This window comes from Protopterus annectens, chromosome 5.part0, assembly GCF_019279795.1.
Source record: "Protopterus annectens isolate FY-2018-M chromosome 5.part0, PAN1.0, whole genome shotgun sequence".
NCBI classification, from domain to species: Eukaryota; Metazoa; Chordata; order Ceratodontiformes; family Protopteridae; genus Protopterus; species Protopterus annectens.
The window spans coordinates 1,342,427,918-1,342,454,173 of NC_056735.1; the positions used below are offsets into that span (position 1 = coordinate 1,342,427,918).

Below are 26,256 nucleotides of genomic sequence, written 5' to 3' on the forward strand. Positions count from 1 at the left end.
AGATGGCATTTTATTGACTTTCAAAGAAGATAACACACTAAAAGAACTATGGAAACTAACAAAACAGTTTAAGATTATTTCTGGACTATCATCTGATGAAAATAAAACTAATATGTTACTAATAAATATGAACAAACAAGCATTAAATAAAAATATATAAATATTTATCTAGAAATGATACAATCAAACACTTAGGAGTTAAAATTACAAATGACAGATACAAAAGTGCAACTAAAGAGATTTTGGAATTATCAAAGAACTCATACAAAAATGGAATACGCTATTTTTTTACCATGGACGAACGACTACATATAATTAAAATGATTATACTCCCGAAAATTCTGTATTTTACACAAGCTTGCTCACTACCTCCACCTAAATTATATTTAAAAGAATTTGAAGGGTTAATAACGAAATTCTTATGGTAAACTAAAAATCCTAGAGTTGCCCGAAGACATAATTTTGACAAATGGGAAGAAGGTGGAATAAGCTTACCAGATTTAGAAGGATATATATAATCATCAGCTTTAAAAAACAAATCGCTATGGGTAAAGAAAGAATATACTTCCAAATGGAAACTAGTATATGAAAAAATCTGGTTAAAAACCACTTGTGATACAATAAACATATGGAAATAGTACCGAATAGCTTACTTTGGTTATTGAAGGAATATATGGCAACAGAGAAACACAAAAATATAAATTCTAAATACATTACCAATACCCTATAGACTTTTATGCACTTTATAAACAAAAATCCAAATATAAAAGCATGGTCTTTTTTCATATTCCTAGTAGTATAAACACAAAATAATATTATAAGTCAGGACTTAGTAGCAGTTAAAATACTTAGAAAGAATGGTCTAATTTACTGGCATCAGTTGATAAACACTAATAAAGTACTAATGATAGAGCAAATTATTAGTGAAGTCAACCATGAAAATAACACGTGGTTAACACTGCAGGGATTAAGACAAATAGTTTTAAACTAACAGGCAATAATGCAGAAGTTTGTTAGGGAAAAGGTTTATTCATGGCAGTTTATACACAGAACATACTTAACACCCCAAAAATTAGACCTAATATATAATAAAGAAAATAGATGTTGGAGGTGTAAATCACAATCAATAGCCAATTGGCAACACATGTTCTATGAATGCCATTTACTTAAACAATATTGGGAAAGTATTAACTATTTGTTACAGGCACTTTTCAAAGCTAATTTCCAATTTACAAAATCTTTAATTTTGTTGAATACACCTTTGCCATCTAGGGTTCCAAGGCACAAAATATGTAATTTTGTGGTTTCTCCTTGTTATTACAAGGAAAATATTACATAGAACTGGAAAGCTGTAACAACTCCCAATTCTAAACACTTCAAGAACATGGTTTTATCAGTCTCGCAGTTAGAACTGGAAACAATCAAGGACAGAACAGAACAACCTACTTCGTTAAGCACTGCCTGGCAGAAAATAAAGTGCTAGAAACAGAAGACTGTAAGAAACTACAATCTTATTCAAAGATACATTCAAGAAAACAAAAGATTTTCAAGTATAAACATCCTATGTAAACAGTTGGTTTTGTAATGTTTGTTTTTGGAATTGTTTCTCCACTTTAAGCTATGACTATGTAAATATTTCTTTGATATACGTACTGTATATGTTTCTGATATGTACACTAGCAAATATCACACATTATAGGCTCCAGAATCCTTTGGTAAAACATATTTCCTGCCATTAATCCATCTTAGTTGTTCACATTCTAGTAATGAGTACAAAAAAAAAACCTCTCTTACTGGAGCCTATATACACAGAGACTTCTCCATACACAAACAGTAAATTTCAGACATCTGTCTTCTGAATAAGTTACTGTGAGTACTTTACAAGATTCTGCTATGACTGGACAAATCACAAGTGATCACTATAATGGCTCACTGAAAACAGAATATTGCAGAAGCAGGTTGTAGAATTCACTTGCTAATCCCCATTCAGTGATAGCATGGTTGTTACAGGATGGATGTCCCCTCCCCCTCCACTACTGTTCAGAGAATCATCAAGCAGCCCATCCCTCAAAGTCCAAACCACAACAATAAAATGTCAGCAGCAGAGTGCTGCAGACTACAAACAATGGCAACCAACAATGAAAGTAAACTGCTGGAGTGAGCTCTTGGAACCCTTGGTATGTTGCATTTAAATTTCCTGTCCCAATGGAATCACCCTACAATACTAGTAAAGGGCTTTCAATTCCATAGGGGGAGGATTTCCACAGGAATGAACTACTGCAGTTGCATGGAGAAGAGAAAAACAGGATGCAGAAGATGGACCATACCATCTACCACATTAGAAGGGAGAAAACTGCTAAAGATGACAAGACACCCACCCATGCATCCCTACTGAAGACCTCACATTAAGGATGAATTCAGCACTCTAAAACACAATGCCTATCTTGGACAGGCAGCATTCTTACTAATAGGTAACACAGGGGGCAGTGGGGACATTATCAGGAAAAAGCCCAGAGTAGATAATGAGGAAGAGAAAATGCGAGGGCTGTGATGGAGTGGGCAAGTCATTTACAAGTGTTTGGAATACAGAAGTGGAAACTGTACCCCTTATGTATTCAGTGTGCAGCATGAGCAGCTAATTGACAGGAGGAATAACTTTGCTGTGTTTGCCACCAAGGACAATATTTGGACACTGATGGACAGTTCTACACGGCTAGAAGAGCATACATTTCATGCAAAAAAGTACAGAGTGTAAACAGGGCTACAGAATACATGGTAGAGTTAGACACCAGGATACAGCAAGCTCTGATCCTTTAGTATACAACCTTAAGTCATTAACTCACAAGACTGTGTATAAGGAAACATTGGCTATTACTGGTGTGTGTCAGAAAATTATACACTGAATTGACAGCAGATTTTAATATAGCAGCTTTTAAAAATGCAGCATACATTGCACACTGCTATGCATTACCTAGCACCCTTATTCGCAGGTGCAAATTTTACCTGGGGCAAATTAAACAGAGGACGACGCAGAACCTAAAATGTACAATACATTCACATTTTCAAACTGAAATTAGGCAGCTGTTGGCAGCAGCATTCCTTCTGTTTTTATGTGCCTTATGGACAGCTGTGAATTTGACAAGGAGCTGTTCTTAATCAATATCTTCCTGGCCATGGAAGTAGGTATGTGTCTCATGAGCTAAAAAAGCACAGAATTTTCCCCTCCTCAACATCTCCCCACACAGTTCTGCTGTATATATGACCTGCTTTTTTTCCTCCTTTCCCCACAATCAGTGTAGAGGAGATGGCACTACTGACTAAGTAATGTGCACATTTCACATGCGTGCCTCTACACACACGTGCTCTCTGTAATTGCATACAAGCACAATAATACCGACAGTCTTGAAGGACCCCCCCCCCCAAATATAACAAGTTGCAAAAGCGTGAACAGTTCACTGCTATGGTAATGTCAGCTTATTAAATATCAGAGTAACGATTTACTGGTCGGCGTTAAAAGCTTTGTGTATGCAGTGTGATAAGTTTACTTGGGATGTCACAAACATTGTTCCATGAAAGCTATATACATGGGCTTTTGTTTGCTATGACTAGCCTACTGTTAGCAAACCTACATTAAGGTCTTCCTGTGCTAGGAATTTATATGTGAACCCTCTGCAGAATTTAGACATACACATATACTAAATATGTATCCATCTCTGTGTGTGTACATATACACACACATATATATATATATATATATATATATATATATACACACACACACACACACACACACACATACATGTAAGTATCTTGCATTTGGTCTAATGCAGGTTTGATGACATCTGTTTAATCAACTGTACTTGGTTAACACATGCAGCCAGTCGACAGGTGTGTGAGATCAAGAATCCCTGGGTAGGGGAATATTCCCTTTTCCCACGGATTGTGAGATCTCCGAGTCAGTATATATAATTAGCAAAAGAAGGTGCAGGGGGACTTGCCCCTTGCTAAAAAAAATGATTTTTTTTTTATTTGAAGACTGCATGCGCTGAGTTTCTTTCTTGGTGCATGCATGGCAATGTTTGGTTTGCTGATCTTTTGTGGCTGAAGTTTTGGAAGCAGACATATGGGTTACTTAAATACACATTGGTCTAATTCGCTTCATTCATCTACATCTATATAGATACATATTGGCGCAATGCTGTTGATTGATTTTTCATTGATCTTTGTTTTGCTGATAAACTTTGTTAGACAAAACAAACAGTAGACAGTTGTGAGAGATTGACAGTTTCAGGATGGGGAATATTTTCTTTCCCCTGGGACTGGGCAATCCCACAGATGGAATAAATGATTAACAGGGCGTGGGGAATACAGGGGGGGCTTGGACCCTGCAAAAAATGTTTTTTTTTAGTTTGTATGGTCCAGGGTTAATCCTTGGAGCATGAGCAAAAGAGAGTTGGCATGCTGGCATTCTGCTGATGAAGTATGGTGTGTTTGATATAGATCACTAGATGTATGTGAGTTTAGATTTTGTGTGTGTGTGTGTGTGTGTGTGTGTGTGTGTGTGTGTGTGTGTGTGTGTGTGTGTGTGTGTGTGTGTGTGTATGTATATATATATATATATATATATATATATATATATATATATATATATATATATATATATATAAATGGTTCTACTTCAAATAGTCAACGTTCCATATTATTGAATCCAACTTCGACACCACTTCATCAAATCTTCACTTCAACCAACTCCTGGAAGAATGGCAATGCACCTAGGGTAAACACTTGGCCACCATGATGAACCTTGTTCTCTCCCACTGTAGTGTGCTCTCGAGTTGGTAAATTTAGTTAGGGGGTGTGGTGGGCAGGCCCCCCACTTGGAGGGTTTACTTTTTTGATGTTTGTTTTGTCCCAGTGGTCGAGTGGTTGTTTACCCTGGGTGAACTGTCATTGTTCGGGAGTTCAATGAAGTGAAGATTCCATGAAGTTGTGTCGATGAAGTTGGATTCAAAAATATGGTACGCTGATGATTTGAAGTACATTCACATATATTACACATTTTATATATATACACATTATACAAACACACACAGACACACACACACACACACACACACACACACACACACACACACGTGCATACATACACACAACTTTTTGTAATGAAGTATCAGTGGTATTTTTGTCCACTTGTACATTAAACATTACGTTTTGCTGATATATTTTTCATTATGTAATGCTGCGTTTGTGGCACTGTTCTTCAGAAATGTGTTTGTGTAGGCACATTTTTGTGCATCCTTCCATTGAGCTCTATCTACATCTACTTTTGAACTCAAATGACTTTACAGAAGTACAAGTTATTCAACCTGATGATCATTCAACAAACAGAATAACCATTTTGAGGATGAACACATACAAAAGATACTGAACCTCCCCAACATCTCAACATTATGAGCACACAAAAAATATTCCATAATTTGAACAGAGGATATGTTTTGCAAGTAATTAGTTAACTTAATCTGTAAACATTAACACAAACTAGCTTAGAACAATTACTTAATACCTACAAAAAAAAATTCACTAACCTTTGTAACATATACACAAGAGTAAGTCACACCATTCTTCATAAAACAAACTAAATAAATAATATCCAAGGCAGGGTCATAAAGCCCCTACTCTGGCACCAGTTTTATGATGATGTGCTCATAACATACATAACATTGAGCAAAACATATTCGGCCAATAATAAGTACTACATGCATCTCTTCACAAATTTCACAAACTGTAATCTTACCTAATGAACATGTTGCATAATTCTGAAACTGGTTTACAGTTGTACACCCCTAGTTGAAGTTTTACAGTTTAATACAAAAATCTGAATGAAACAGTGTGAATCAATTTACAGACAGATAGTAAATTCTGATTAGGCTACCCTTAAAATCTACAACTTACACTCAGCATGACAAAAAATAAAGCTGCTAGACCATCCTAAAGGAACAGAATGAATGTTTAAGCTTACTGTAAAAAAATAATTCTAGTAACGATATAACAATAACTTCCTAACTGTGCAAAGATTATTTTGTACAACATAAACTTCAGCCCCCTCCAAAGTCCATACCCCTAAAGATATCTGTCAATGCGCTCCTATGATGTTCATTGCAAAAACTAATGTATATTACTTAAGACAATGCTCTGCCCCATTTCCTCTAAAAATCATTAAGTAACAACACAGGTCCATGGTGCAAAGGGATAAAGCCTCGACTACAACAGGCAACCCATGTTTGACCACAACCATGGACACTGGAGGGGCGGGGTGGGGAAGATAGGCCTGAAAAGTTAATACCAGCTTTCTCTCCTTGTTAGGGAAGGGAGATAGCCATGTCTTCCACATTAAGTGATGCTTAATACATGGAGGGTCTCTGGTGGAACAGGCCAGGCAGACGCGAGTGAACCACTAAGTGTGGATAGACAAACAACTGTGAATACAAATCTCTCCCCAATTAGACAGTCATTGCTAGTCCACAGGAAACCTACTGAGAGGGGTTATGGTGGGGTGGAACAGGGACCCACACTGGATGAGCATGTGGTCTCCCTAATGCCCAGCTTTTGCCTTCCAATGGAATAAATGGACTAATCAGGTTTCCACAGATGTGAGTGGAACACAGTTCAAGTCACACAAGTTTCCAGCTGACTTGAAACTTTCTGCTAGAGGCTGAAAAGTGGCACTAAAACACTACTAGCCCCCCGCCCCAGACATAATTCACTAGTTCTGCTGCTACCAATGGATAACATATTGAGAGAAAGACATGCACATGTCCAATAACTGAAGGAGAGAATACAGACTCTGCCTTAGTCTTAGATAATTTCTGAGGCATCATAACAGAAGTGAAATGCTTTTTAGCCCTCACTGCAGTAACAGAAAATTGAGAGGCAGGAACACAAAATACCCATAAAAGTAGCAAATACAAAAGTTTTGACTCGTATAGTAGATTAAATTTTACAAGACAACTCCAGTTCCAAACCAGGTAAATCTTGCAACTCTGGTCTCAAACTAGTTGGACTAAAATTAACTTTTAGTTATGTACTTACCATAACTTTAGATGTTTGGGATCCATCTTGCCTACATTCTGTACTGATGGGTTCGGAGCCGATCCTCGGCTCCGACTCGGCACGCTATGCTATAGAGCGAAGTCTCTTATTGGCTGAGCTATTCTATATCCCAGGATGCACCACCACTACTTCCCCAGATCTTGTTTGTCCGCACTCATGCACACACACATAACTGTTTATATAACATTGCCAGATGTTTCAAGATGAAACGATAGTACTCGGACCGTCCGGTCTCTTCTGATCTCCAAGGCAGGGGGAAGGGGGGTGAGTTATTAGGAATGTAGGCGAGATGGATACCAAACATCTAAAGTTATGGTAAGTACATAACTGAAAGATGTTATGTGATCCTATCTTGCCTACATTCTGTACTGATGGGACAGCGTCCCTAGCACCTGATTCCTGGGTGGCTCACTGGAAAACACTGCTGAGAACTGTGGAACCAAATGAAGCTCGCCCCCGAGATGCCACATCCAATTTGTAGTGGGAAATGAAGGTGTGCGGAGAAGACCACGTAGCCGCAGCACAAATGTCGCTAATGGCAAGCTTAGAATGGAATGCTATTGAAGTAGCCATAGCTCTTGTAGAGTGAGCTTTGACAGAGGTTGTAAGCTCTTTATTAGAACAGGAATAAGCCTGACTAATACAGTCCCTGATCCACTTGGCAATAGTGACCTTTGTGATGGCTTTGCCCAATTTATTGTCCGAAAAGGACACAAACAATTGATCTGTTTTCCGTGTTTGTTGGGTCCTATCTAAATAAAATCGCAATTGTCTGTGAACATCCAATGTGTGGAAGATGTATTCTGCTTTGTTTGAGTACTTTGGGAAGAAAACTGGTAGTTCTAATGACTGTTGCAGGCAAAAACTGGAACAAACTTTAGGGACAAAGGATGGGTTAGGTCTGAGGGATACTCTATCTTTGTGAAAAACCAGGTACGGTAGTTTGACAGATAGAGCTTGAAGCTCTGAAACCCTTCTGGCTGAAGTAATCGCGACCAGAAAGGCAGTTTTGCAAGAAAGAAATTTCAAATCACAGGTTGCTACCGGTTCGAAGGGGGAGGAGGTTAAGGCACGTAATACCACATCGAGATCCAACGGAGGAGCAGGATGAGAAATCAGAGGTCGTAAAAGCGCAGCACCTTTTATGAAGGTTTTACACAATCTGTTGCTCATCAAAGGTGGGTTTATAGATTCATGAAAATTGGAAATAGCTGCCAATTGGACCTTGATGGTAGAGACTGAAGAACCTTGATTGAATAGGGAAGTTAGAAACTTCAGGACTTCTGACACCGGGACAGTGATGGGATCTAGACCCCGGAGTTGAGCCCAAATAGCAAATCTCTTCCATTTGCTAGTATACAATTTCCTAGTGGCAGACTTGTGGGCCGAGGATAAGATACGTATGACTTCCGGGTCTAAAGTATGATGTCTGACTATAGTCGGAAGAGGAGGAGCCAAGCTGTTAACTTCAAAGAGTGAAGGGACTGATAGAGTTGTCCCGACTGATGAATTAATAGGTCTGGGATCTGATCCAGGAACCATGGACTGTCCAGTGCATACTTCCGAAGATAGGGAAACCATACCTGACGAAGCCAGTAAGGGGCAACTAAAATCATTTTGCTCCCTGAGTGAGTCACCTTTTGGATCACTCTGGGAAGGAGGGGAACCGGAGGGAAGGCGTATAGCAAGCCGGTGGGCCAGGGATGGGCTAAGGCGTCCATGGGAATCTCCCCGGGAGCTGGAGTGAGAGAGAAGAATTTTCTGCACTTCGCGTTCATCGGGGTTGCGAAAAGGTCGCAACAAGGAGTTCCCCATCTGCTGAAGATCTGAGTTGCCACTGCATCGTTCAGAGACCACTCGTGAGGGGAGAGAATAGTTCTGCTTAGTCTGTCGGCTATCACGTTAGATTTCCCAGGGATATGAGTCGCTACCAGAAAACGTCTTGTCGCCACTGCCCATTCCCAAACTCTCATGGCCTCTCTGCAAAGGGGGTAGGATCTGGTCCCTCTCTGCTTGTTCAGATACCAGACTACTGACATGTTGTCGGACTGAATGGCAATTACGCCCTGCGGGAGGTAATCGTGGAGGGCTTGTAGAGATAGAAGCACCGCCCTCATTTCTAGAATGTTGATGTGAAGGAGACTCTCGTTGGAATGCCAATTGCCTTGGACTGACCTGCCCAGGTAATGCCCCCCCCCCCAATCTGGGAGGCGTCCGTCGTCAATGTGGCCGTAGGAGGAGGTGGAACGAAGGGTCGTCCCTGATCCAGATTGGAGGACACCAGCCACCAGCGGAGGTCCTGTTTGCAGGTTTCCGTGATCCGTATGAGGTGACTGAGAGGGAGATCCTGAAAGGACCACTGGGTCGATAGGAGCCACTGGAGAATTCTCATATGCAATCTTGCTAAGGGGACTAGGAGAACAGTGGCCGACATGGAGCCTAATAGTTGCAGGACCATCCTGGCTGGGGCTTTGGATTTGAGAAGCAAGGCTCGGACTTGAGCCTGTATAGTCTGTATCCTTTCTGTAGGAAGATAGACCCGCATTTGGTTTGAGTCTATCTCTACTCCGATGAACCTTATGCGCTGAGATGGCAGCAAAACAGACTTTGGCCAATTGAAGGTGATTCCAAGGGAAATGCCTAGTGATATGGTGGCTGCTAGGTTTTGCAATAGTAGACGCCTGGAGGTGGCAGTCAGGAGCCAGTCATCCAGATACGGAAACACCTGGAATCCTAGACTCCTCAGGTGAGCAGTCACGACCGCCAAACATTTGGTGAACACCCTGGGAGCTGTGGTGAGACCAAAGGGCAGTGCGCAGAACTGAAAATGACTGTCTCCCAGGCTGAAGCACAAATGTCTCCTGGACGCCTGATCTATCAGGATGTGATAATAGGCGTCCTTGAGATCTATGGAGCACATCCAAACACCTTTCTCCAGCAGTGGGAGAATGGATTGTAAGGTGACCATTCGGAACTTGGACTTTTTGACTGAACGATTTAGGTTGCTGAGATCCAAAATGGGCCTCAAGTCCCCGGTCTTTTTTGGCACCAAAAAGAATCTTGAGTAAGTCCCTAATCCGAACTGGTCTGCGGGGACCGGTTGGATGACTCCTTTTTGAAGCAGCTTTGAGATTTCGAAGGCTGCGATTTCCCGTTGACTGGGTGGCGGGTCCGGGATTTTCCTGGACGGCGGAGGGGGGTGTGAAAAGGGGATGGCATAACCTCCGACGATGATTCGAAGCACCCATCGGTCCTGAGTGATACCCTCCCAGGCTTTTAGGTGCCTCGAAAAACGACCCCCGACTGGCTCCGGAGCTGCACAGTCGGACAATCCTTCAGGGATTGTGGAAGGCTGAAGAGCCACGAAAGGACTCGCGGTCTCCAGTGTTGCGGGGGAATCTGTCGCCTCTGGGACGGTGTCTTCCAGAAAAATTTCCCCCTCTGCCTCTAGAAGGGGGATCGTCCTGCTGCGAGGGATAAGACTTCTGTGATTTACGGAACCACATTTTCCCTCCTCTTTTAGCCTTGGGGTAAGGCCGAAAGGGAGTGGAAAACCGTGCCCCTACGGCAGTCAAAGTCTTACCTTCTTGCTCACAGCGGGTCAATGTGTCCTTTACCTTGGGTCCAAACAAAGAGGACCCATCAAAGGGAGCTTCGGCAAAGGAAGACTTAAAGGCTTCCGCAAAATGACACAGGCAGAGCCATGCTTGCCTCCGTAGAGCAACACCCGTACCCGCCGCTCTACTCGCCCCCTCGGCTGCATATGAAATGAGCCTCATGGACGAGTTTGATATCGATGACAGAGTAGCCAACTGAAAGCCAACCGCCTGGGCCAGCTGCTCAGGTGGGTTACCCAAGAGGGTATCTGAAAGCTCCTTGATCAGATCCCTCTGAAATCTAGTGAAGTGCGTCAAATAGTTCAGGGACCTTAAAGTAAAGGCCGTTGAACTGAGGGTGCGCTTCCGCATCGTCCATGCTCCTAGACTCCTTATTAGGAGGATGGACGGACGTCGAAGCCTCTGCTACATCTTGTTGGGTAGCAGATGCCACCACCAGGGCATCTACAGCCATACCTTTGGTCAGAAACTCCTTCTCTGGGGGTGCTGATAAGAATTTATTTGGGCGAGCCGGCACCGGTTCCACAGAGTCTGGATGCTCCCACGCCCTTCGACAGATCAAATCTAGGAGCTCGAAGGGCGGAGACACCCAGGAGGTGGAGGGCTGAGCCCCGAAGGCCTTGAGGAACACCGACTCGTTAGCGGAAGGGGGTTTGGAATGCCAGCTGCCTCGTTGTTTGAGGGCTTCCAAGATGTCTGCAAAGGAGACATCATCCAAGGACGACTTAGGGGACCCCATCAAGATCGGTGTCCGACGTGAGAGACTCATCGGGGGAGTCGACGTGCTTCCTCTTGCACAGTCTTTTCCTCGGCGGTTCCTCTGAAGAAGCTTCAGAGGGACCTCCAGGAGGGGAGGGGAACCCCACTGGGGTTGACCTCAGGCCCCGGGGCTCCGCTGTCTAGCAACAGGGGGACTACAAAAGACCCAGTCTCCGTGTGTTGGGAAGGTGCCGGTGAGACCGTGGAGGTAGCCAAAGAAGATTTGGCCAGACCGCCAGAGTCCTGGGAAGGTCCAACCCCCGGGGCCACAACAGTAAACGGCACCCCCGCAGCCGATGCACCGAGAGGAAGGCTCGGAACCGAAAACATCGGTCCCGAAGCATCCCCCCCGGGGCCGACCGAGGAGGTCCGCGTACCGAACTCCGACTCGAAAGCCGGGGTTGGAGTAAGGGTCGGAGCCGACCCGAAAACCTCCAACGGCTCCACCAGCACCGGCTCCAACGGTGCCGAGGCTGTTGGAGGAGGAACCAGAACTACAGGGTGGGCCATCGGCTCCGAAGCCGATTGGGCTGGAGCCGAAACTAATTTCTGGAATACAGGAGACTGAAACAGTCTTTGGAGCACCCTGTCGATGTCCGAATCAGACATCTTGGAAGATCGGGAGGAGACCGACCGGGTCCGAACAGACTTCTCCATCGGCTCCAAAGGACTGGGGAACCGGCTCCGAATCGACTCTATCAATATCGGTGCTGATGGAGATTCCATAGCAATTTCCCTCGGTGCCAAAGAGGGCTTCGGCGCCAAAGGGGAAGAGTCTGAGCCGGCAACCCACATCGGCTCCAAAATCAGTGGAGCCGATGAAGGTGACCCACCTCTCGAAGCCCCAGCCATCGGCTCTGAAACCAGAGAAGTCGAGGCTGGAGGCATAGAGGCAGACCGTTCCGCCCTCGGCTCCGAAGTCCGTGGAGCCGATGGAGAAGCCTGCCTAGATTTCTTAGTGGTCGGTTCCGACGGGCTGGTCGGAGCCGACGATTTCTTTTTCTTAGCTGGAGTGGAAGAGGAAGATAAGGCCTCTTTGAAGGAGGGTTTGATAAGCCCTTTTAAGATCAATTTATTCTTCCTCTCTTGGAGGACCCTAGAGGAAAAAGCGTGACACACGCTGCAAGACTCCTGAAGGTGTTTGGCGCCTAAACAGTACATGCATAAGGAGTGATCGTCCGTGATGGACATTTTGTAGTTGCATCTCGTGCATTTCTTAAATCCTGAGGGTCTATGCTCCTTAGACATAATGCTTGTAGACTACTCACTATATCAGAGAAAAAAAACACAATGTATGTAATTCAGCACAAAGATTTACACACAATAAAAAACTTTTTTTTTTTTTTTTTTTAAACGAGAGGCGAAAGCCCAAGAAACTTAACAAATAACAAATACAAATACCAAAAGGAGGGCCAAGAACCCTCTAACTAAAACAGGTACTTGACCTCTCCAAAACAACAAGAAGACTCACTAAAGAATGAGGGGAAGGCCCCTCTAACTTAAACGGAAACCTTTCCCTGTCCAGACACAAAATTTACCAGAAAAAATTCACAAAAACGCAATTATACACAACGATAGCTGTTAAAACAGCTTTTGGGTAAAGATTAAAGAATTTCCTGACAGAAAAACTCTCAGACAAAAAGCACTTAGCTCAGCCAAGTTCGAGACCACGTCCTAGCTTGTAAGCGGCAAACGAGATCTGGGGAAGTAGTGGTGGTGCATCCTGGGATATAGAATAGCTCAGCCAATAAGAGACTTCGCTCTATAGCATAGCGTGCCGAGTCTGAGCCGAGGATCGGCTCCGAACCCATCAGTACAGAATGTAGGCGAGATAGGATCACATAACATCTATAGATAAAAATCATTAAAACAAAAACAACACAGAGGCAAAACACATGCAGTCTAAAAAGATCACATAATGTATCTGCAAAAACTAAGGTAAAGTGAAAAAAACAATGCATTTTAATAATTTTCACTGTTTAGCTTTAGTTATTAATTTTGTTCTACACTCTTGTTCATTAGTGCCTAGTGGCTTTCACCTGCAATGACAAACACACTGTAAAGTGCTGCTGTTTTGTTAATATATTTTTTCTAAACAATGAAAAATATTCCAGCATCATCCTTTGGGGCAACTGCTCAATCAGTTGTGATGGGTCCACTGTTCTTTGCTATATATGTGACAATTCCATCTGGATTAAATTTCTACAAGCTGGATAGATTCCTCTTCCCAGATGTGTTGTCACACTCCCAGCATGAGGAGAAGCTGACCAGATCAAACTTCAATTCTTTCTTACACATGGAGCCCCCATGGGTAGCATCCCCTAGTACTTGGATAGAAAAGCATATGTTTTTTGTAGATCATTATCTTTAAGAAGCTATCCAAGGGCTTGCACAACTGTATAAATACTGAGCACGTGCAAGCCTGACTGACATTTTGTAGTAAGCTGCTGAGATGTATGTATGTATGTAAGGTCTGTCTGTTAACCAGTTTGTTTATATTTTATGATGCTGCTATCCATATCCTGGATGCTGCTATCCATCCTGACGTGTTTCTATGTATTAAAGTATCTAAATAAGATACCCCACCTGCTTGTCATCTATGTTAGAGAGGGATGAGTGACATGGTGTCAGAAGAGGCATGTCTAAATGGGCATGAGATTAGAAGAAGAATGGCCACAACGATTTGCTGCCAGAAAGAGTTCCAGCTTCTTCCACTTAAGTCCAAGAGGCACCCTGTTGGCACTGGAGGAATATAGAGGAGTGGATCATCCCTACTTCATGCATAATTCTCAAAACAGGTCAGAAACGAATTTCAGATATTAAAACTTGCTCAAATAATTTCTTATTCGCAAAATATGAAACGAGACCTATAGAACACTCAATGCTATTTGCATAAACCAACATGTTCGATATTGATAAAAATATTCAAATTACTACGGAAAATGTTTGAAATAAAGTCTGAATTGCATAAAGCAAATACAATAAGAGGAAACGTCTGCACTTTCCCCAAGCACATATTTTTGTATTAAAGGTATCCAAGTTATCAGAAGTGTATAAAGTGTTTGCATGTTTGTGCAGTACTACAGTAAAGCTATTTCTCAAGATACAGCCATTACAGAGCGTATTTCACAAAGCACAGTATTTCAGAGAGTTTATTGTGCATATGAATGTTATTACAAGCTCACAGAACAGTTTGCTCGTACATAACTACAAGGGCCATATTTTCAGTGTGTTTTTACATACTTTGTGGGCTTGGCTGACAATTTCGAAAACCTAGTACATGTGTGTTTGACAAAAATATTGCAGAGAACTGGAGAGAGTCTTTGAGCAAGAGAACATTTTTATACAGGCTGCATTTTATGATAAAGGTGACCGCACAAAGGTATTTGTTCTACTTAATTTAGCGGAGTCAGAAGCCATTGAAAGTGAGCATTCATTTGTGTATGCACCTGCTATCTATGCAGGAAAGGGCAAAAACAGTCATTGCTGTACAGGCTGAGTTAAGGGAGTAGTTAAAATGTAAATTTAAAGAAATGTGTGACCCCCACACAAATGTTACAATGGAAAGGCACTAACTTTACACAAGGGATCAAAAGCCTGGTGAAACCTTTGCAGCATATATAACTGACTTGAGAAACAAAGCTATAATGTGCAGATTTGGTGATTTAAGGGATGAGTTCATAAAGAACAGACGTGTGTGGTATTAAAGATGATGCTGTAAGAAAGATTTTACTTTGTGACAGTGATTTAACTTTGAGTAAGGCCAATGAGATTTTTCAGATATACGAGCTCACAGAAAAGCACACACATAGGTGGTAGTCTACTTAACACTGAAAGTGTGATGAGACATTGGGACACAGGTGGACAGTAGTCTCTCCTTTGATAATCACATCGCCACAGTAGTCAGGAAATCCTTCTATGTGGCACACCTCATCACAAAAGGTTTCTCATCCAGGAAAAGAGAGGTCATTCTTCCCCTCTACTCGCCACTCATTAGACCCATTATAGAGTACAATGCCCCTTTTGGTATGTACCTCACAAGACATCTACAACAACTGGAAAGGCCACAGAAATACCTCACAAAGAGGATTACCGGCCTCAAAGAGATGCCCTATGCAGACCATCTCAAAAAACTGCAGCTTTACTCCATTGCATATCGCCTACTCAGAGGCGATCTCTGCCTAACACACAAAGCTATGTCAAACCCAGAGCTTTTAGACATGCTCCGCTTAAAGAAATCCCAATCCCTATGAGCTACACACTTCTAGGGACCTAAACCTCGTCACCACAATAAAAGGAACATGCTGGAGGGATAGATTTCTATCCCAGAGACTTCACATACTTTGGAACAAACTACCTATCTATATCAAACAAAGCTCCTCATTAGCACTCTTCAAGAAAAATCTTGATGACTGGATGGGAGATAGGAAATTCACCCTGGGGATCACTTCTGTGGCTCTGCTCGACAGTGGCACAGGAAAATAATTTTCTTGGGTGGCGAAAGCCAGGGTACCTTCGACTAGGCTTATATAGGCCCTAGGGTCAATAGCCTAGTACCTACCTATGAACAAAAGGTACAAAACAGGGTTGTCCACTTTCTTCTTTGTTATTCGCATTAGTAACAGAATCATTAGCAAATTTCATACATGCAAACCCAAACATTCAAGGACTTCAACTAGATACTGACCTTGAGCATAGCTCTCAACCTTCCATCTCCAAAATGAGGAACACTTGCCTTCATAACGTGGGACAAATGGGCAAAATGTGGAACACATACTAAGGGTTTGCTAACCGCTTCAACTAGGAAGGTCATAGGATAGTTAAAATATGCTGGTTTTACTTATGAAGAAGATCCTTTAATGAATTAACATGATTAATTTCTATTTACCATGGATTTCACTTAAAAAAAATTCCTAACACTGAATGTGTGACAGACTCTTTCAATGTGGAACGTTGAGGAACTTCGAGGAACATGAACTTTATAAGACTCCAAATGAGGTACGTTCCTGGTAATGGGGTACACTTGAGAGGTATGACCTTGAGTTAAAGATTCACCTATTTGCAGATGGCATTTTACTGACTTTAAAAGAAGATAACACACTAAAAGAACTATGGAAACTAACAAAACAGTTTAAGATTATTTCTGGACTATCATTTGATGAAAATAAAACTAATACGTTACTAATAAATATGAACAAACAAGCAGTAAATAAAAAAATATAAATATATATCTAGAAATGATACAAGCAAACACTTAGGAGTTAAAATTACAAATGACATAGATACAACAGTGCAACTAAAGAGATTTTGGAATTATCAAAGAACTCATACAAAAATGGAATATGCTATTTTTTTTTACCATGGGAGAACGACTACATAAAATTAAAATGACTATACTCCCGAAAATTTTGTATTTTATACAGGCTTGCTCACTACCTCCACCTAAATTATATTTAAAAGAATTTGAAGGGTTAATAATGAAATTCTTATGGTACCCTAAAAATCCTAGAGTTGCCCTAAGACATCATTTTGACAAATGGGAAGAAGGTGGAATAAAGGATATATATAATCATCAGCTTTAAAAAACAAATCGCTATGGGTAAACAAAGAATATGCTATGGGTAAACAAAGAATATACTTCCAAATGGAAACTAGTACATGAAAAAATCTGGTTAAAAACCACTTGTGATACAATAAACATATGGAAATAGTACCGAATAGCTTACTTTGGTTATTGAAGGAATATATGGCAACCGAGAAACGCAAAAATATAAATTCTAAATACATTATCAATACCCTATAGACTTTTACGCACGTTGTAAACAAAAATCCAGATATAAAAGCATGGTCTTTTTTCATATTCCCAGTAGCATATATACAAAATAATATTATAAGTCAGGACTTAGTAGCAGTTAAAATACTTAGAAAGAATGGTCTAATTTACTGGCATCAGTTGATAAACACTAATAAAGTACTAATGATAGAGCAAATTATTAGTGAATTCAACCATGAAAATAACACGTATTTAATACTGCAGGGATTAAGACAAATAGTTTTAAACTAACAGGCAATAATGCAGAAGTTTGTTAGGGAAAAGATTCCTAAGTTCATAGAGCAGTTAACTCTAACGGAATTTCTCACAAATGGGAAAGGAATTTTATCAGTATTGTACGAATCAGTTAAAGAAACAAGAGTTCAAAATAAACAAAATATATGGAAATACTATGAAACAATTAATGGTAAAATGCCACATGATAAAGATAAAAAACTAATTCTTACATCTCCAAAACTATCATCTTTATCACTATATTGGCAACTTTTCACATGGCAGTTTATACACAGAACATACTTAACACCCCAAAAATTATACCTAATATATAATGAAAATAGATGTTGGAGGTGTAAATCACAATCAATAGCCAATTAGCAACACATGTTCTATGAATGCCATTTACTTAAACAATATTGGGAAAGTATTAACGATTTGTTACAGGCACTTTTCACTGCTAATTTCCAATTTACAAAATCTTTAGTTTTGTTGAATACACCTGTGCCATCTAGTGTTCCAAGGCAACAAATATGTAATTTTGTGGTCTCTCATTATTATTACAAGGAAAATATTACATAGAACTGGAAAGCTGTAACAACTCCCAATTCTAAACACTTCAAGAACATGGTTTTATCAGTCTCGCAGTTGGAACTGGAAACAATCAAGGACAGAACAGAACAACCTACTTCGTTAAGCACTGCCTGGCAAAAAGTAAAGTGCTGGAAACAGAAGACTGTAAGAAATTACAATCTTATTCAAAGATACATTCAAGAAAACAAAAGATTTTCAAGTATAAACATCCTATGTAAACAGTTGGTTTTGTAATGTTTGTTTTTGGAATTGTTTCTCCACTTTAAGCTATGACTATGTAAATATTTCTTTGATATACGTACTGTATATGTTTCTGATATGTACACTAGCAAATATCACACATTATAGGCTCCAGAATCCTTTGGTAAAACATATTTCCTGCCATTAATCCATCTTAGTTGTTCACATTCTAGTAATGAGTACAAAAAAAAACTCTCTTACTGGAGCCTATATACACAGAGACTTCTCCATACACAAACAGTAAATTTCAGACATCTGTCTTCTGAATAAGTTACTGTGAGTACTTTACAAGATTCTGCTATGACTGGACAAATCACAAGTGATCACTAAAATGGCTCACTTGAAAACAGAATATTGCAGCAGCAGGTTGTAGAATTCACTTGCTAATCCCCATTCAGTGATAGCATGGTTGTTACAGGATGGATGTCCCCTCCCCCTCCACTACTGTTCAGAGAATCATCAAGCAGCCCATCCCTCAAAGTCCAAACCACAACAATAAAATGTCAGCAGCAGAGTGCTGCAGACTACAAACAATGGCAACCAACAATGAAAGTAAACTGGAGTGAGCTCTTGGAACCCTTGGTATGTTGCATTTAAATTTCCTGTCCCAATGGAATCACCCTACAATACTAGTAAAGGGCTTTCAATTCCATAGGGGGAGGATTTCCACAGGAATGAACTACTGCAGTTGCATGGAGAAGAGAAAAACAGGATGCAGAAGATGGACCATACCATCTACCACATTAGAAGGGAGAAAACTGCTAAAGATGACAAGACACCTACTCATGCATTCCTACTGAAGACCTCACATTAAGGATGAATTCAGCACTCTAAAACACAATGCCTATCTTGGACAGGCAGCATTCTTACTAATAGGTAACACGGGGGCAGTGGGGACATTATCAGGAAAAAGCCCAGAGTAGATAATGAGGAGGAGAAAATGTGAGGGCCGTGATGGAGTGGGCAAGTCATTTACAAGTGTTTGGAATACAGAAGTGGAAACTGTACCCCTTATGTATTCAGTGTGCAGCATGAGCAGCTGATTGACAGGAGGAATAACTTTGCTGTGTTTGCCACCAAGGACAACATTTGGACACTGATGGATAGTTCTACATGGCTAGAAGAGCATACATTTCATGCAAAAAAGTACAGAGTGTAAACAGGGCTACAGAATACATGGTAGAGATTACAGCAAGCTCTGATCCTTTAGTATACAACCTTAAGTCATTAACTCACAAGACTGTGTATAAGGAAATGTTGGCTATTACTGGTGAGTGTCAGAAAACTGTACACTGAATTTACACCAGATATTAATATCGTAGCTTTTAAAAATGCAGCTTACATTGCATTCTGCTCTGCATTATCTAGCACCCTTATTCGCAGGTGCATATTTTACCTGGGGCAAATTAAATAGAGGAAGATGCAGAACCTAAAATGTACAATACATTCACATTTTCAAACTGAAATTAGGCAGCTGTTGGCAGCAGCATTCCTTCTGTTTTTATGTGCCTTATGGACAGCTGTGAAAATGTTACAATGGAAAGGCACTAATTTTACACAAGGGATCAAAAGCCTGGTGAAACCTTTGCAGCACATATAACTGACTTGAGAAACAAAACTATAATGTGCACATTTGGTAATTTAAGGGATGAGTTCATAAAGAACAGATGTGTGTGGTATTAAAGATGATGCTGTACGAAAGATTTTACTTTGTGATAGTGATTTAACTTTGAGTAAGGCCACTGAGATTTTTCAGATATACGAGCTCACAGAAAAACACACAAATATGCTTACAAATGAGAATAGCTCTAGAAGGCGCAGTGACAGAGATCATGTTGATACTATGTAGCACTTGATTAAAAGAAACAAGCCCAAGCACATGGCAACAACTGTAGCCACTGCAGCAGTCAGTGGTAAACTCCAGAGCTTTCCAGCAAATTCCAGAGTTCGCACAGTCTCGGTGAAGCATAAGAGTGAGTCAGCAAACTCAAAGCTTGGGCCCAACCCAGTTTCACTGCTAACTGTCGTAATTGTGGTGGAAATCATGAATCTAAAAGGAAGAAATGTTTAGCTTTTGGTCAGCAATGCCACAAAGGCAATAAGTGGAATAATTTCAAAAGATTTTGTAAATCAAAAGGCCAACATTCTTTTATTAAAAGGGAACATTTTAAGAAGCAAATTGATCACTTAGAAAGCTGCAACCCTACTCTTTACATTGATGGTATGTCACTGATTTATGAAACAGTCAATAGAGTAGATCTAAGGACAAAGAATAAAGTATTTTATACTATTTGGATGAATGGCAAACCCATAGAGCTCAAAGTTGACAGGTTCCAAGTGCAATGTTGTCATAGTGTGCCATAGTAAAGGCTTGATTTGGCAAGGTGTGTGAAGTTTGTTGCTTATGGAGGTGAAGAAATTCAGACTGAAGGCTCAGTAGTGCTTTCATGTTACTCTGTTGGGAGAAGCTATGATTTATTTTATGTGGTCAAGAGGCACGTCCAGTCATTATTAGGGTTCAGAAACAGTTTGAAAATGGGACTACTTTCATTTAACAAGGAAGTCCATCATGTTAGCTTGAAAGACCACTACTCTAATTTCACCCAATATATTTTTTCTACCTATGCTGATCTTTTTGAAGACAAAATAGGGAAGCTTCCAGTTGTGTACTCCATGAAGTTAGATCCAGATGGTAGTCCAGTTATTAGGCCAGCTCAAAAAGTTCCAATAGCCATGCAAGACAGAGAGTCAAAGCAGAGTTAGACAAAATGGTGTGACAAGGTGCAATTTGTCCAGTTGGTTCTGCTACTCTAACTGAACAGTAATCTTCCACGGTGGTAGGTCATAAGAAAAGCTGAAATGACAACAGAATATGTACTGATCCACGAGATTTGAACAAAACACTAAAAAGAGCTCATTATCCAATGTGCACAGTTGAAGAAGTTGCAGAACTTATGCCAAATGCCACTGTTTTTTCTGTCTTAGATGCAGAGAGTTCATTTTGGCAAATTCAGCTCGACAAGAAATCATCATTGTTCACTACGCTCAGTACTCCGTTTGGCAGGTACAGAATTTTGAGAATGTCAGTTTGGGATAAATTCTGCAAGTGAAGTCTTTCAGCGTGCAATGGAGCAATTTTTTTCTGGGTATCTATGTGTGTGCTATTATAGTAGACATACTAGTAGGAGGTAATGGTGAAGCTGAGCATGACAACCACAGAAATGCAAATTCGGGCTACAAGAGGTCACTGATGCTGGCCATTTATTTACTAGTACAGGCCTACAACCAGATCCTTCTAAGCAAACAGCCATTCTTGAGATGCCAGCTCCAGACAATGTTCAAGCCCTGCAACTTTTTCTTGGCATGGTTAACTATCTAGGCAAGTTCATTCCAGACTTCAGCCAACTATCAACACCACTTAGAGAGTGGGCACATAAAGATTTATCCTGGTCCTTGGTTAGAGCAGCAGCATTTGATATCCTGAAAAAGAGAACTGATAGTCCACCAACTCTCAGATATTATGATGTTCACAAACTCGTTACTCTTTCATGTGATGCTTCAAAATGTGGTCTTCATGCAGTCATTCTACAAGAGGATTAACCTGTTGCTTATGCATCGAGAACTCTTACCCAAACTGAAATGCAGTAGGTTCAGCTGGAGAAACACCTTTTGGCAATTGTGTTTGCATGTTTGAAGTTCCATGATTATGTTTCCGGTAGACATATCCAGATTGAAACGGACCACCAACCTTTAGTCACTATCTTGAGAAAGCCTATGCATTCAGCTCCAGCCAGACTGCAACACATGATGCTGAGATTGTAAAAGTATAATTTCCCTCTTGTATACAAGAAAGGCAAAATTTTTTTATCTTGCTGCTACATTGTCCAGATTGCCCAGAAACACCACAGAACAGCATGAGAAAGAGAACCTTGATTTTGAAGTCATGGAAGTGAGAAATTTTTCTTCCACACGTCTTGATAAGCTGAGAAATCAAACAGCCACAAATCCAGTTTTGAAAAGGCTCAACCACTTAATCAAGGATGGCAGTCAAAGCAATCAAGTTTACTTCAAGAAGTGCAAACTTATTTTCCATACAGAGATGAGACTTTGTCTGACAATGGTATCATTAGGAATGGTCAAAAAGCAATTGCTCCAAAGTCCTTGCAAAAAGAGTATGTTACTATCTTGTATCGTGGTCCCCCAGGAACTGACTCTACCAAAAGAAGGGCGAGAGGTCTAGTATTTTGGCCTTCGATGTCACAAGACACTGAAACAGCACTATTATCTTGTTTTGTATGTAACAGTACAAAGCCACATCAACAGAATGAATCACTTCATGTAAATCAGACTCCTGAACTACCTTGGTCAACAGCAGTCACCGACATTTTAAAGTGGAATAGTTAACATTATTTGGTGTTAGTAGACTCTTACTCCAATTGGTTCGAGACTGACCTACGTCCTAATCTACCATCCAGTACTGTCATTACTAAGATGAAGAGTCATTTTGCAGTCCACGGCAGTCGGCACAAAGTTATTTCTGACAATGGCACACAGTTTATAAGCCAACAGTTCAAAGGATTTGCCAAAGAGTGGGACTTTGCTCATGTCCCGAGTAGCCCAGGGTACCCACAGTCAAATAGTTTGGCAGAATGTGCAGTTTAAAGTGCAAAACAGTTACTAGAGATGGCAAAACGAGACAATAGTGATGTTTTCCTGGCTCTCTTGAATCTCAGAAACATTCCTCGTGATAAATATCTTGGTTCACCTGCTCAGAAACTTCTGTCAAGACAAACCAGAACCACATTATCAATCAGTAGTCAATTGTTGGTTTCATGTATCAAGAACAGGTCAGTGAAAACTAATCTCTTGGAGAAGCATTTAACCCAGAAGTCCTACTACAATAAGACCCGCAAACTGCTCAATCCATTACGAGAAAGAGAAGTGGTAAGGATGCAAACTTTCTATGCATTGAGAGCCCAACTTTTCAGTTGAGTCATAACCATTCTTTTTATGTCCAAAGGTCATGATCGGACTGATGTTGTGAAGAGTATTTGCGCAGAGCCAGGATCGTACATTGCGGAATCACAATTGGAAACATTTGACACCAGTGTCTGAGCCTATATCACAGAACACAGCATGTGAGAAAGGCTTTCTCAGAGTGAGTTGTCCAGTGTTCAAATTCTAGAGGACAAATCCAGAAGTTCCTAATATGAGATGTTCACTGAAGACTGTCCCTGATGCTAAATTCAGTTCAGATTGTTATGTTATGAGATCAGGTCATATCTCCAGACCATGTAACGGATACACGGCAACTTGAACATGAACACTGTGTTCGTGTCTAATGTCTATAATAATGCATGTCTAACTCTAATGTTTTTACCAAGGACAATCTTTTAAGAGGGAGGATGTAGAGCAATGTGTGCATGCATCTTTAAGAAGCTATCCAAGGGTTTGCATAAGTTTATAAATATTGAGCATGTGCAAGTCTGGTTGCCATTTTGTAGTAAGCTGTTGAGATGTAAGCATGTATGTATACAAGGTCTGCCTGTTAACCAGTTCATTTCTATTTTATGATGCTGCTATCCATCCTGATGTGTTTCCATGTATTAAAGCATCTAAAGGAAATACCCCGCTTGCTTGTCATCTATACTGGAGGGAGACGAGTGACAGTTTTGGTATTCTTCAGGGCTCCCAAACCCATTAGAACAGAAGTCCAGAAGGTCCATCTCATAACCTGCTCTCCTACATTCAAGGCCAGACATACCCATTCCAGGAGACCACTCTGAAAGAAAAGGTTAAATTTAAAACCTTACAGAATATCAGTCACAGAAAAAGGCTGTACAAAAGAAGTACAAAACTTGCTTAAGATGGGGTGATACAGGAGTCAAAAAGTGAGTGAAACCATCTCTCAGTGTTCGTACCAAAGCCTGACAGAATAATCAGCCTCTACAATTATTTTAGAAAGATGAACAGCATTTCAAAATATGACACCTACTCAATACCTAAGATAGGCAAGCTAATACAAAGGTTGAGTAAGGCAACATTTTTGATCATATTAGACTGACAACTCCCTCTGACAGACAAAGCCTGGGAAAAGACAAACTCTTCAATCTCAGAAAGCTTATTCAAGCACATTCTCCTTTGTCTACAGCAAAATGGTACCTCATGGGCTTTCAAAGATGAATGAATAGAGCCTTAAGGCTCCATGAATATCATGCTCCTACTTACGTATGTATGACGTCATAATACATTTTGAGGATCTGACTCCCATCTACCCAAGGTACACACTGTCTTAGACTTTCCAAAAAAAAAAACATGTTGATAGTCAATGCCCTTGAAGAGCAAGTTAGGAATGAGAAGGGTAAATTTTTTAGAATATTTACTAGGAAGAGGAACTGCCAAGCCCCAGAAGGGAAAAAAAAACAAAAAGAAGCTGAGATAGACTGGGCAATCCCAGGCATGAACAAGCAAGTGAGGGCAATCGTGGGATTAGGTGGGGACTATCAGAACTTTGTATCACATTTTGCATCTACAGTATACTCTTATCAAACCTGACATTGTGGAATTTGCCACTTAAAATAAAAAAAACACAATGTTTTTAAAATGTTGAAGTTTGATGCTCAAAACCATTTTTATCATCCACAGATTTCCAGAAACCTTTCAGAGTTTATACTGCTGGATTAGGGGTAGGCCTTAGGTTAAGGGATTCTTCACAGGACTTTAGGCGGAACACCACCTTACGTGTTTTTAAGCCACAAACTATGAATAGCAGAGACCAGAGTCCCCCCCAATGCAGCTATGCAAGCAACAAGATGGAAATTCTAAACTTTGCAGGTGGGCACTGTCTCCGAGCCATTTAAGTTCACTGTAAAACATTGGCCAGGATTGACCCACCACAACATAGGGGGCCTTGTCCAAGGCTCAGAGGTCATTTGTAGGGCCTCAAACTGAGGGTTTCATGCTGGGGGGTGGGCAATAAAGTAACAATGTGTGTGGTGGTTCTTGTCAAAAGATGTATTAAAATGATGCAGATCTGAAGAGAAATATTGAAATACTGCTACAAAAACAGAATTATGCAAATATAACGTATATATTTTAAATAGTGATGCATCATCAAGGCAGATTTTCTTTGGTATTTTAGCTAGATAGGGTTTCCATAGAAACTGCAATTAAGAAGCCAATTACTCTATTCAATATTAAAATGATGCATAAAAAGAATGGTTATGACTCAACTGAAAAGTTGGACTCTCAATGCACAGGGAGTTTAAGTCTAAAACAAGCAGTTCTGAGGAGTATCTACAACAAAAGAAAAAGTATTCCACAATACCAAGCAGCAGCCTGGACATCAGCTTGCAAACAGTCCAGAGGAGGATAGCACCAAAGAATGAACTAGAACCTGAAAGAGGGTCTGCATGCTTTTTTGCTTGGGACTTTAACAAAACAGGTACTTGACATTTGAGACTGATTTTATGAACTGGTGATCTTTGTTGCATCTTTTTATACTATATGTGTGAGATACAAAGCCCCACATCCCTGACCTAGGGGGCTTATCAATATCTACACGAAGTTCATCAGAACTAACAATTTAGCAGATACAGTTGAAACCATATAGGATGAACAATAGTTTCTGCTTCATAGGTGACAGGCTAGAGTAAATGACTACAGCTTTAATTATGTCATAAAATATGACCAACAGAAGTTCACAATCTGTCAGCTATTTACTTACTTGGAATGAAATGAAAAGAATATTCCATTCTTCCTTCCACAGTTGATCAATAGAAATTATGGCTACTACAGTAGCTACTAAAGTCGCTGTTACTCCAATCTGCAAATGAAAAGAAAAAGAATGACCAAATCAGAAGTGCTCTCAACTAAGATAAAATATTACTT

At 40.5% G+C, this 26,256-nt stretch overlaps 1 protein-coding gene across 2 annotated transcripts in view; it reads right to left on the minus strand.

Annotated features, from left to right (window-relative positions):
• Nucleotides 1-26,256, minus strand: part of GDPD5 (glycerophosphodiester phosphodiesterase domain containing 5) — a 1,733,766-nt gene that overhangs the window by 497,260 nt on the left and 1,210,250 nt on the right. For both annotated transcript variants that reach the window (XM_044071140.1, XM_044071141.1), the window contains one exon: nt 26,093-26,191. In XM_044071140.1, the coding sequence (XP_043927075.1) occupies nt 26,093-26,191 (99 nt within the window). The remainder of the gene's footprint in view (nt 1-26,092; nt 26,192-26,256) is intronic.